The sequence below is a fragment of the Rhinolophus hipposideros genome (genome assembly GCF_964194185.1).
Source record: "Rhinolophus hipposideros genome assembly, chromosome: 15".
Taxonomy (NCBI): Eukaryota; Metazoa; Chordata; class Mammalia; order Chiroptera; family Rhinolophidae; genus Rhinolophus; species Rhinolophus hipposideros.
Genome location: NC_138061.1, coordinates 34984242 through 34998266, shown reverse-complemented (window position 1 = coordinate 34998266; position 14025 = coordinate 34984242). Strand labels below are relative to the sequence as shown.

Here is a 14025-nt window from a genome sequence, read left to right as displayed (position 1 = left end):
ACAGACAATAGTATGGTGGTTACCAGAAGGAAAAGGGTGGTGGGGGAAGATGAAGAGGGTAAAGGGGGTGAAATATATGGTGAAAGGAGATGACTTTGGGTGATGAGTACACAATGCAATATTCAGGTGATGTACTATAAAATTGTACACCTGAAACTTATATAATGTTATTAACTAATGTTACCCCAATAAATTCATAAAAAAATGTTTCATTTAAGAAATAGATTGTCACCCCAATAAATTGAAAAAAAAAAGAAATAGATTGTATTCATATATCAGAAATACCTGTAGTGAAATAAAACATTTACTTTTTATATTTGATAATTCTGGATAGCGATGTTTTTTTTACAAGACAAGGTGTAAATATGGGGATAGGTTTCTCTACCCAAACAGTGATATAGTGCAATAAATATCATAACTTGTTCTTAGAATTAAATGGTGAACATAATCATTGAGATACACATCAGTCTCCCCACTATAAAATCCTTAGTATTAGAAAATAGTTTTCTAGTTGGAATGCACATTCTAAAACACAATGCCTGACTCAGCATAAGTAAATTTCTAAATGTTTATTAAATGAAGGAGTACATATTCTCAAGGGAAAATAATGTGACCCTTTCATTACATATGCTACTTTCTGCTTTAAATAAGGTATAATGATTCTTGTTTGATCTCATGATGTCTCTTCTAATGTTTTATGATTATAACTTCATATTTTAAAAAGAGAATCCCTTAGTGGATAATTAGCAGCAATCAAGAGAAGCTTCAACATGCCATAAAGGTAAAGTTTCTGTCAAGAATAATTTTCTCTGTAGAAAATATATTTCGTGAGACAGGTTGAGGACACAAATCCTGCAGTAGAAACATTTTGAGAACCATTTCCCTGGGTTATTTATCTAAGTCAATCTTCATGGATCAGTTACCCGGCCAAAAAGCTTGGTATGTTTTTTTCTAAAAGGGATTGATCCATACACTTTTTGGACTCATGCTGCCACTGAACCGGATTATGCTAAGAGCATAATTGTTTGTATGGAATGAGTTCCTAAACATCTTGACTAAGTTGATGTTTAAATCAGTCCTATTTTTTTTCTCTTTTTACCCAAATAGGCACAGTCAGTGAGACAATAACAACAAAAATTTCACATGTATTAATAATATGATCATTTTAGTTGGGTTTTAATAAATACTCATCTTGCCTTTAGTGAATTTTGCAAAATCAAGAAGACCTTGCAAAAATAAACTTTGCATAGGGGAGCCAAAGCAATACTCCGTTCTAAATGGTACAGATTTTACAATCTATACAGAAATTTAGAGGTATTAACAGAATTATACAGGGACTTTGGAGCAATTACAGGATTGACCTAATCCCTGCAATTATGGCAAAACTTGTAAGTTCTTAAAATACAAAATGAAGGCACAATGTACTTCAGGGGAAGAAATCCAACAATTCTAACCCAAACAGATGTTTAACCTTGTTAGTTCAACTAAAAAGCTTTCCCCTGGGGAATAGTTCCCAATGTATCTTCTCTGAGTGATAGGATATCTGATTATAAAGATGCTGTCAACTTCAGGAATCTTCAGATATTCATTATTAGAAAGCTATAAAATTCCAACACTGTAAAAGGCATAATACCTCCTCCAGCATGTATGTATTATGTACATATGTATGCATGTATGTATGTATTTATTTATTTATTTATTTGGCTATTTTGAGGAATAAAGGTTACATTACCAATCTCTCTACAATTTGGATCAATGGCTTTAGATTTTTTTCTTCAAGCTATTCCCATTTTCTAAATAATTATCAATATTAAGGAATGTGGGTTATGCATTCATTTGGATTTAGTATTAATCCAACAGAAAAATTCAAACTAATATCACTTTTTAAAATTCAAGGAAAAATATACAATGGCTAATGTATAATCCTGTCAAATTTATGGTTCAAATAGCAATATTTTGAACTACTTATATGTAGGTAGTCATTTCATTGCCCTTCTTTGTTTTTTAAATCAAAATCAAACTTCCTTTTAACTAAAGGCTACTATGTTTATAAAAATTATAGTTATGGATATTTTCCAGGCTAGGTTTAAATTTATGATATGCTACTAAATTGAGAGTAGTTTGCCTACATAAGATTAAAGAATTCTTACACAGACAAAATTATTTTTAAATAACAGATATGCAGTAATTTTATCTATAAATCAAACCATATATTGAATGTATTAGGTTATATTTGCAGTGAATACTTCTGCCAACAATATCATCCACTTTTATATCCCTTTATAATCGAGAAAGTATTTTTACATATTGCCATCAATTAAATCACAAAAATACCATTTTAAAAAAATGGTAATGAGATTGAGACAGAGGTGTTAAGTCTTGACCAATGTCACTTGGTTGGGAATGACAGAGCCAGAGGCAGAACCCGAGGCTTCCAGCCTTTGGCCAGGGTCATATTTTTCATATTGACCAATTCTCTGCCAATGTGAAGAATCGTTGCCACACCTGTCTTCTAATTGTCTGACACTGAATTTCAGTGAATTTGTTTTCTTACTATCTTTAGTTGAAACATGTAAAAGTGAACCCATAATTAACAAGATGCAGACACAGTTATAATTACAAAACCAATAGTACATTGAGAAAGATATAACTAATTCACGATCACTTCCCCATCACTGATCAATGTTAAGCCTGCGACTGGCCTCAACATTGGTTAGAAGAAACAAGTCATACAAAAACTTTTATTAGTGAATCTGTCTAAGTTTAACAGGGAAATAGAAATAGATCAAAAAATACTTTAGTTTAAAAAACTTAGGCTTTTTATTTGACTTTTTCTAGTACTAGACCAAAATTTTAATCTCAGGTAAAAAAAACAAATACAAAACCATATATATATTCGGCTTACTATAATACCAACCATATTCCACCCCGAAACTATTTCCTGATATATTTTTTTTAAATTTAATCCTGCAGGTATCCCGTATTATATCAAATAATACATTATTTTCACTTAAATTACCTCATGGAGAGAAATAGGGGAGGATTATACACACTACATTTATTTTATTTTACATTTACATTTATTTTATTAAGAAACTTTAAATTTTTTCAGAGAAAGCCATTCTCAAATTATTTCAAATCTTTTTCAAAAAAAGATAAAGCTTTTCTTAAAGCAAATTATTTTAGTAGAGAAATTTGTATTTTGTTACACAAAAATAATTAATAAAATAGGTACTATCTCATAGCATTCTGATAACTTACTGTCATTGAAGTTCAATGTAAAACAATGATGTAGTCACACAGGTAAATATCTCCAGCCCTATTATTTTTCATGCAATTTTACTATTTCATACAATTTTATACAATAACACAAACAACTATTGAACACAACCACGATTCAGTCACAAAGTATTTCCAGTGGGAGAAATAATGTAAACACATTCAATTGTTTATATTGGATTTTAAACTAACCATTTTCCTTGTTGAGATAATCTTCCAAATAAAAGTAAGGATACTATATAATACTTACCTTGAATAGTTTGCTTCCTTTTTTCCTTAAGTAATCAGATTCTTCCCATCAGAGTGTTGCACTTAGTTGAGTCCCACAAAACATCTAATCTTATTTCTATTCAAAATCATTTCTCTTTAACCAAGATTAAGACCAAAGAAGAAAAATGTCACTTACTTTGCTTTAGCTTCTGCATCCTCATATGCTTTATTAGAAACATCATCCAATCCTCCAATCAAATGCTTGAAAGAGCTGTTAAAGGAAAAACACAGTGAATAGGATAAATCCTCGATGAAGTTATAATAATGACAACCTAGTCAACGATACATTGAAACAATCTGAAAGGATCTAAATAAAAAAACAAACTCTTAATCTAGATATATTTTTAAGAAATACATCAGGCAATGACATGAACTGTCAGAGAGCAGGGACCTCTTCAGTCGTGTTCACTTCTGTAGTTCCCACCACCTAGAACTATATCTGGCAAAAGCAGATTTCAATTAATTGGGTGGAAAAATGTCTATGGCACACTAACTAATACACATCACAAAGTTCGTGAATTGGTTGTAACAGTGAAATAACAAGAACTACTAATTATGGAATGCCTACTGTATAACAGGTATTATTCTTTTAATTCTCATGAGCATATATTAATTCTAATTCTCAAACTGTAAATGATAAGCATCATTATTTCCACCTCACAAAATAGTAAAATAACCTTCAAAGGCAGGCAGAAGAAAACTAAGAGAAAATTATAGAAAAGCCAACTTATTTTGGAGGAGTGCAGAAACTGACTTTAGCATCAACCAGGAAGAGTAATGTATCTGATATTTTACTATATACCTAGAAGTATGTTCAGATCTACTTTATACAGTGAAGTCTCAATTATTATGTATCCATAAAATATCATATAGTCAGGACAAAAATGAGCACACCCACAAGCACACAGGAATCACTCTTGAAAATTACTGAATGCAATTAACTCTCACACACACTCCATTTTGGTAACTACTGAACTAGAATGAATGAAGAAACAAAAGGAAAGTCTACGTTCAAAAATCCAAGTGTTCCCATAATAACCCGACTCCTCACTTATATGGTTTTTATATGCCTGACATTGTTCTATGAACTTTACATGTAGTAACAAATATTTTAATAGTTGCGATGATAGTGTTATCTCCACTTTATAGATGACGACAGTAAGGAATGAGAAGTTAAGAAACTATCCTAAAGTCATACAGCCAAAATATTTGAAGACTGATATGCAAAACGGTGATCATTCTCTTTCATACTCTTAAAACCTATACTGCAACTCCTGTCCAATCTCTATGTCTTGAAGATAACTATCAAATCTCTAGCAATATTTGAGATGTGTGTACAGAATTTTAAAGTACTGAAAGAGATAGAGGGGTATTGGCTTTGGGTGGTGAACACATATGCAATATACAGATGCTGTAGTATAGAATTACACAGTAAAAACCTGTATCATTTTACTAACCAATAACCCAATAAGTTTAATAAAATTTTAAAAAAGAAATAACATTTTAATTTAAACCTCTGTTATCTCAATACATGAAAATGGCTTTCTGTGCTGTGAGTTTTAAACAACAAAATATGCACACTCAGGTCCTGAAACATAAGCAGGATGCTTGCTGATTTAAATGTAAATGTTGCTTAATCACTTTCATATAAACTTTAAAAAAAAAACCTATAAAGAGGAACTAGACACTTTGCTTAGGGCTGGTTGATCAGGGGTATGGAATAGCTATTATTTCAGGCCCATGGGTAATGATTGCACCTGGGGACAGGGTAATTAATGCTGGGCTAAATACACTAAGTATTTCTAATACAAAAAGAAAATGACTGGACAGAAGGCCAAGGAATCGAGAATCCTGTTCTAGAGTGTAAAGTCTTCTGTAATGAATTTTGCTAATGAATGCCAAATGAATGAATGCTGAATGAATGAGCAATAGGCAGCAGTCCTTACAAAATTTTCAAAAATATACAACTAATGATTAAATAAATGATAAATATAATCTCCATGGTTGAAAATGATGTTCAAGTATGATTTTTGTCATTGTTCTTTATATGGTAAATTTCCCATCTTTCCATAGAATATCTTGGCCATTACTTAGAAAAAGTCTGCTTTTAGAGAAACTTCTGAAGGCAAGATGGGTTTGTTTTGTAAAATAAAATGTAATATTTATTTTATTATCAAAAAATTGATAATACCTTATTTTCTGTTTTTATAGATAATCCAAAGTTTAAGCACAGAGAGTTAATGCTACTTGTCCAAGATGACTGCAATTTGGCAGCAAATCCCAAATTATAATTCATTTTCCTTTATACCCATTGCTGTCCTTTATAATACTTAGATGTTTTTAATACAACCAAATCCAAAACATTGTGAAAAGGCATTAACAGAGAAGAAACAAAGAGCAACAACCATTAAAACTTAGCTTTGCAAATACGTTCAAATATATTCAGAAATCGTGTTCTTAGCCATTTAAAACTCAGTTATTTTGAAAGTTCAAATAGTTTAAAAAAATATATCCTCTCTTCCTCCTAGTATCTATTTGAGCTAAAGACACCTTGAGCAGAATAGTATATGTGTATTATCAAAGAATTGCAGAATAATCTGATGACAAATTTGATAAGGAAAAAGATTTTTTAACTTAAAAAAACCTATTCATCCTATTAGTCTCAGTTAAAACTATGCAGATCACTTTTCAAAAATACAATTTGAGATTACTATTAGCAAATAAACAAATGGAAAAGCCTACATCTGGTGAAGCTCTACAGAGTTTTAAAAGTAGAAACCATCTAATCACAGCAAAGAGTTTAAAAGTAAGTTGAGAGAGATTGGGGGGAAAAACACATTTTAAACCTGCTGTTTATATCTATTTTTATTAAATATTATCATATCAAATGATAAGTATCATATTTTAAAAGAATGAACAAAAGAAATAGTTGAACTATTAATTTTTCATATAAGCCTTCATAAGTGTCCTTGGTATACAAAATAAATTTTCTGTGTGGTACTAAAGATCCAATATTTATTTATTTTTTTACTATTGGATAAACAATAAAGGAAATAATGATGTGTACTTACAAAAGGCCCCTATCTTCATATGATAGAAAATTATTTTTGAAGTAATTTCCTCCTAATTGAAGAAAACACTTTTCATTTAAAATGTAATCGATTTTTTTATTATGGAAAATTTTTAAAAATTGAGGGAAGAAATGAAGAAATCACTCCTAGTTTTCTAACCACAAACAACTAATGGGAACACCTTTATGTATTTCTTTTTACTTTTTCTGCATAGCTTTATTGTTGTTTATAGAGTTGTAATCATAAAGTAGCTTTATGATTTAATATCTTGATTTTTAATTTAATATTATAATGTGAGTGTATACTTTAATTTCAAAAACTCTATGAGCTCTATTTTCATAGCCAAATAACAGGTCATGATATGTATGCACATCATTGAATATCTGCTTATCCATCTAGACATACAGACACCAACACACATACGGTACTCACACACATACATATACAGATGAAGAAGGGGGTCTGTCAACTATGTAGAAAAGCAATTACATCTGTACTCTCAATTACAGAGTAAACATATGGAATTTCTTTCTGAAGCAAAAATATCCAGGACTATCATCTTGGCTTAGGAATTGGAACCATATGTTCTTTGTAAACAATCTTTATTTAGAAAGCAATCCTGGCCAAATATCATGTTTTGAAACATGGAATAAATGCATCCTGCTAATATTCTAAGTCTCCTCAAACATGATAAGTCAACCATTATACTTAACTAGAAGTTTTAAAATATGTGGAATTGTCAAGCAATATTAGTAAGTCCCAAATGTTGGTCTCTGTCCGTGTATACTGGCACTGATCAATGAATAATTTAATACATCTTAATAAGCGTAACTGATGGCATTACAGAATCTGTCACTCCTGATGCAAGTATGAGCTAATTAGTGTTTCATTTTCCTCTCTCAGATACTCTGTAGGAACACCTGCCATCTGTGTGCACTTTCATCAAACAGACATTTGGAAAAGTATTACTATAAGTATTAGATGCCTTTTAAAATATTTACTCAGGTCCTATGACATTTAATGACTACTACAGGAGAAGATATTTGTTTTTCTATTTGGAGAGGGAGTATAATAAAATGTTTTGAAAACTTTAACAACTGCATTAGCAGAAACTATAAAACATTTATCAGTCTTAACAAATATAGGAGACTATAGAAAATCATTAAATTCTCTTTTTAAGCAAACTCAATTCATGAATGAGTTACATTGTGGTACTGTGATATAAAACATCCAACTGCACATATACTCTAGGCATAATTTCAGAATAAATGAAGAAGATATTGATGAGCAAAACCTTTTAGCATAGGGCATTTCAACAGCAAACCTTATTGCATGTACACTAAATATGTAGAACTTTCCTGTTACTTTTCCTGGGGTATGACATCCAATTTTAAAAAGTCTTGAAATAATTTTTTTAAGAAGGTGGATAAACCATTATTAGTTGAGTACATAGAGTTAGAAAGAGAGAAATGAAAATTCCTTTTACATTTAATGCTAGTAGTTTAAACATACTTGCAAAGGAAGGGGTAGAAGACAAAGGAAAAAGGGAAGAAGGGAGGAAGGAAGGAATGACAGAAGGGAATGAGGGGGAAAAAGAGGAGAAATGAGATGAGCTTTGCACATTAAAAATGTCATTTATAAAAGTTTTTATTAAAAAATAATAGTTAAAAGACTGTGTTTCTCATTCTAGGAATTTGTTTTAGAACATTATAGTGATAGTAACTCAGTGGGTAATAATTTCATTTTCTAAGATGTTTTCATTATTAAGCCAAAACATCCTTTGAAAGAAACTGATTACTCAGTGGTATGTCTAAAAAGTGTATAATTATGTTCTTCGGTTGTGATATAATTAGACTTCATCTAGAGAGAAATGGGCTATTATTTATTAGAAAGCTGCTAAAAACATAACAGTTTTTATATTTAACTTTACAATTTACAAAGCACTTTTTATATTCATATATCACGTATGTATTCAATAACATATAATAGTCAATTTAGTTGTCATGATTTTCTATCCTCTATTCCATTATACTGCTTAGGAATTTTGTATTAAAACGTTTAAAATAGAAACTTTACAGATTCAAAATAGGATATGAGAAAACCTCAAAATTTATTTATAACAGTTTTCTTCTTGATTATATCCATTAAGGTGGTAATCTATTCTTAACAGTTAAAGATTATAAGTTAATATAAGTCAAGAGTAAAATCTGAAACCAGAAACTACTGCAAATACTTCAACAGTGCTAAGCAAAATATTTGTCAAGCATTATCTGAACTCTTGACAAAGTTGTCTTAATTTGACAGGTGTAGATAACTATACACCATTAGACTTTCTTAACCTGAATCTTGACTAAATTTTTTAAAATACCTTTATTAAAAGAAAATTGAAAGATAATGTCAAAAATGAGTTGGGACCTAAGATTTTAGAGGCATTCTTCATTATTTTGGTACTTTTAATCAATAAAATCTGTTCATTCAATTTGTGGCTTCAGATAAGGCTTTTGTGTTTCTTATTTTTTGTTTGCTTGTTTAATATATAACTAGAACAGTCATAATTATCAAAGGTTTATGCTATCAAGTACCAAATTAATATATGTTTCTTCAGAGGAAAAACAAACCCTAAATACAATGAAACCAACCAACATCCATATTTTTTCAATTATCCATCCATCCATCCATCCATCCATCCATCCATCCATCCATCCATCCATCCATGTATTTATGTAATGCCTACTATCTATAAGGAATGACTCAAGCTACTATGGATTATGCAAAGAGAATAAGAAATACCCTTAAGGAATTCATAGCCTCATATTAGAGATTTTAAATTAGAAATAATTATGACAAGGTGGAAGGTGAACAGTCATTGAGTGCTTATCCGAAGGAAGGCTTAAGCATCTATAAAAAGAATGGCATCTCTCAAAATTATATATGATAACACTTTCAGAGAAAGCAATGACACTTTTATGAAAAAATAGTTTTCTTATCAGTGTTTTTTTGTTTTTTTTTTCCACATATGTTTATATTTGCAAAAGAATATTACACATACCAAAGTGTTAGACATTTTTTTGTCTCTGTCTTCCCTTTCTAACAATAAGGCCACATCTATCATAGGCATTATTCATTAGGGAAATTTGATTAAAATAATACACATTTAACTTAAATAAATTTTGATTATATTCATAAGCTTTAAAAGAATCAAATTTAAAAATAATGATTCAAATTGGCCTAGTAACCAAAGAAATCAAAAGTTAATAAATGATTTCAGAAACTCTCATATTTTATTTACTGTGATTTTTGAGAAACAAAAATCAGTATAGTGTCAATTAACTAAGTTTTCATGTCTAACAGACAATAATTTAGTGGTTACCAGAGGGTAAGGGGGGTGGGGGGTGGGTGATGAGGGTAAAGGGGATCAAATATATGGTGATGGAAGGAGAACTGACTCTGGGTGGTGAACACACAATGGGATTTATAGACGATGTAATACAGAATTGTACACCTGAAATCTATGTAAATTTACTAACAATTGTCACCCCAATAAATTTAATTAAAAAAAATAAAAGTTTTCATGTCTAATAGGTCTATATCATTAGCCTTCTCCAGGGCAGAGTCTTTTAGAGTTGATTAGGCTTATTATATTAGTCAAATAACATAGTCTGATTTTGAATTTTTTACTTTGTTTCTGATCCCAATGGTAATACATTAAAGTTTTAGAAGACACTAAAACCTCCAAGGAATAAAAAGATTACTTGTAATTTCCACAGCCCAGAGCTAAACATTAATATTTTGGCACATATACTTATAGACATTTTTCAGTGTTATTTCAAAGTTGGAACTGTATTGTTTCAGTGCTTATTTTACTTTAGGTTATGTTTGTGTTTCTACAAGACCAACTTAATAGTTAAATGAAGGCAAAAAAAAAATCCAGTGTAGGACATGCTTGATTATGTAGAGACATCCTATATGGATTGACTAAATTTCTCAATCTTATTTATTTGCTTATCTAATAATTTTATTGTTGAAGCATTTGTAATAATTCTGGCTTGCAGTTTTATTTTTTAATCATTTTTGACTTTTAATCTTTAACTGTTAAGAATATGTTACATCTTAATAATTCAATAAGAGATAACCTCTATCTTAAAATACATATTTTTACATCAAAATATGTATTTTCCCCCAAAAAACATTTTGAATTTTAAAATATTCTACCTTAAATAGTTAGATACAAGATTCCTATATTCACCCTTACCTAACCATGATTTAATACAAAAATCTTTTGTAGCTAATGCTACTCAAAAAGGAACCATCTGCCAACAGATTTAAGTAGAGAAGTTTATAAACTTTAATAGCATTTGACATTGCTGAGATATCCAAGGGCCAGATCAGTGGACTCAAATTTTTGAACAAGGTATAGACCTATTATTGTCAAACTCATGAGGTGAGAAACATTTGATACAAACTGGATACAAATCATACACAGGGGTGAACCATTAAACACTATGTGATGTTTAAAATCAGTTTTCTAATTGTAAAGCAGAGTGTGCAAACTCCAGAATCTATTATTTTAGAGAAAGATAATTTAAATTTAACCATAATTTTACAAGATATATTGATAAAACTGACTATGATTTAATGAAGATTAATAAAAATAGAACATCACTTGTTCCATTTGGGGTAAAAAAATAAAAAATGAATATCATGAATGCGTTGAAATTGTTTTAAAAATCACTTTTTCCATTTCTGACAAGGCAACTTTTTGAGTCTGGTTTCTCTACTCTGCTCATATTAAGCAAATCACGAAACAGTTAGATACACATTATTCCCTGCAAGTGGCATTTCCATCAATCTAATCTAAATCAAAAAAGTTAACAAGCAAGAAATAGTATATTTGGCACAGTAAGAATAAATATATTGACAGACACACTGTTCTTTAAAAAGGTACCTATTGCTGTTAGGACATAGAGTTATTTCACTCATAAATTTGATGTTCTTATGACTACAATACAAGTGTAAAAGCCATTCTCTTTCTTGTTGTTTATATGCATACTTTCAATGACAATGTGATCAACTTTTGTAATTCTTTATCCACTTTTATGTCTGTTCTGGTATTTTTGTTGACATACAATTTTATGTACATTCAATTCAGTAGTTTTTTTATGTGAGCATTTATTGGTATGCCTTTCTCCATACTATTTTTCTAGTAATCCATTTGTATTTTATGCAAGAATTTGCTTATGATAGACTGGAAATTAAAACAAAACTGGTCCTGAGCACAGATCCTTGGAGAAGCATTGTCCTAAATGACTCACATCTCTCCCACCCTCTCGTACATATATGCCGGTTTCTGAATTCCACATGGCACTTTGTGGTTGCCTTTTCAGCGTACTTATCACGTTGAATCGTGAGTTCTGGAATTGGTAGTTTTTTGGTCAGTCAGTCTTCTTCACTAGACACTGAACTCTTTAATGTCCAGGTTTTTCTGACTATATAGCATAGAGCTAGTGAAGTCCCTGCACAGAGAATATTGTCAATAAGTGCTTATTGAAGAAATTAATAAAGTAATTATTTCATCAATTACTATAACCCCTAAAGGTATACTTAGTCTTGGAATTTAATCACCCTATATTTAAGGTAGTTTTGTTCAGAAATACAGGAATACATTACAGGAATACAGAATTGTATATATATACATATATATATACATATATATATATATTTTTTTTTTTAAAGAGTAAATGGGATATTAAAGAATTTATAGATACAAAAATAAAATATTAATGTATTAACACAACTATAATAAAATATTTATAAAATGTACAGTTACACAAAGAATAGAGTGCATGGCAGCATAACAGATAAAAATCATTGAATATGCCAAACCCATCACCCTATGTACCCTATGTTTTGCTAAGCACTCTACCATACACGGTTAGTAAAGAAAAGTCAAAACAAACACATAATCTGGGCATATGCTGATTTAGTTCAGCTAATGCAGATAGAGGCCTGGGCAATGTGGGAGGTGGAAGGCTTCCCTAAATAATGAAATCTGCTCTCCAACAGGCCCAGGGGTTTTACTTTATCCATCATATCTTTATGGTGGAACTAATGTGGGAGGGCTGGGGTCTTACATCTCACAGCATCTGCTAGCCTCTGCAAGGTAAGGTATTTTTCAGAAGAGAATCCCTCTCTTATTCTTTCAAGGAGTTATTCTGAATCAGAGGTCAGCAAACTTTTGCCTATGGACCAAATCCGGTCCATGCCTGTTTTAGTAAACAAAGTGTCAATGGAACACAATGGTTCACATGTTCATATGGCTTTTACATATAACAACAGAGTTGACTAGTTATAACAGAGACAGTATAGCCTGTAAAGATGAAAATATTTACTATCTGGCCCTTTACAGAAGCGTTGCAAACCCCTGTTCTAGAGTGTTCTCTTCCATTCATCCTTCCACCCCCATATATAACATATATAATCCAACACTAACTCCTGTAATTCCACCCTCAGTATTCTGAAATGAATCCCTTTTTCTCTATCCCCTTTTGGTCCCAGCCACCATCTTTTCTCTTGGGAATTCTATACTTGTTTTTTTTCTTTATCACCACTCTTCCTTACACAGTAGGTATGGTAATCTTTTAGAAACATAAATCAGATCACATCACTTCTTTATAAATCAGATCACATCAATTTATACAGTGTGGTAATTTTTTTTCCTTTTTTTTAAAGATTTTATCAGAGAAAGGGAACAGGACTCTACTGGGGAACAGTGTGTACTTCCAGAACTTTTTTTCCAAGTCAAGTTGTCCTTTCAATCTTAGATGTGGAGGGTGCCATTCAGCTTCAAGCTGTTTTCCTTTCAGTCTTAGTTGTGGAGGGCGCAGCTCAGCTCCAGGTCCAGTTGCTGTTGCTAGTTGCAGGGGGCGCAGCCTACCATCCCTTGCGGGAGTCGAACCAGCAACCTTGTGGTTGAGAGGACGTGCTCCAACCAACTGAAACATCTGGGAGCTCAGGGGCAGCTCAGTTCAAGGTGCTGTGTTCAATCTTAGTTGAAGGGGGAGCTGCCCACCATCCCTTGCAAGACTCAGGAATTGAACTGGCAACCTTGTGGTTGAGAACCCACTGGCCCATGTGGGAATCAAACAGGCAGCCTTCGGAGTTAGGAGCATGGAGCTCTAAACGCCTGAGCAACCGGCTGGCTCCAGTGTGGTAATCTTAAAAAATCATAAATCAGATCAGATCACTCATAAATCAAATCACATCAAATCTGTATGACTGCCTTCTCCTACTACCATATTTCCCCGAATATAAGACCTAGATGGACCATCAGCTCTAATGCATCTTTTGGAGCAAAAATTAATATAAGACCCGGTTTTGTTTTAATATAATATAATTAATATAATAT

General features: G+C 31.3%; 1 protein-coding gene across 3 annotated transcripts in view; it reads right to left on the bottom strand.

The window, feature by feature from the left end:
• Positions 1 to 14025, bottom strand: part of PRKG1 (protein kinase cGMP-dependent 1) — a 1143489-nt gene that overhangs the window by 96196 nt on the left and 1033268 nt on the right. For all 3 annotated transcript variants that reach the window (XM_081075399.1, XM_081075398.1, XM_081075400.1), the window contains one exon: positions 3686 to 3760. In XM_081075399.1, coding sequence (XP_080931525.1) covers positions 3686 to 3760 — 75 coding nt within the window. The remainder of the gene's footprint in view (positions 1 to 3685; positions 3761 to 14025) is intronic.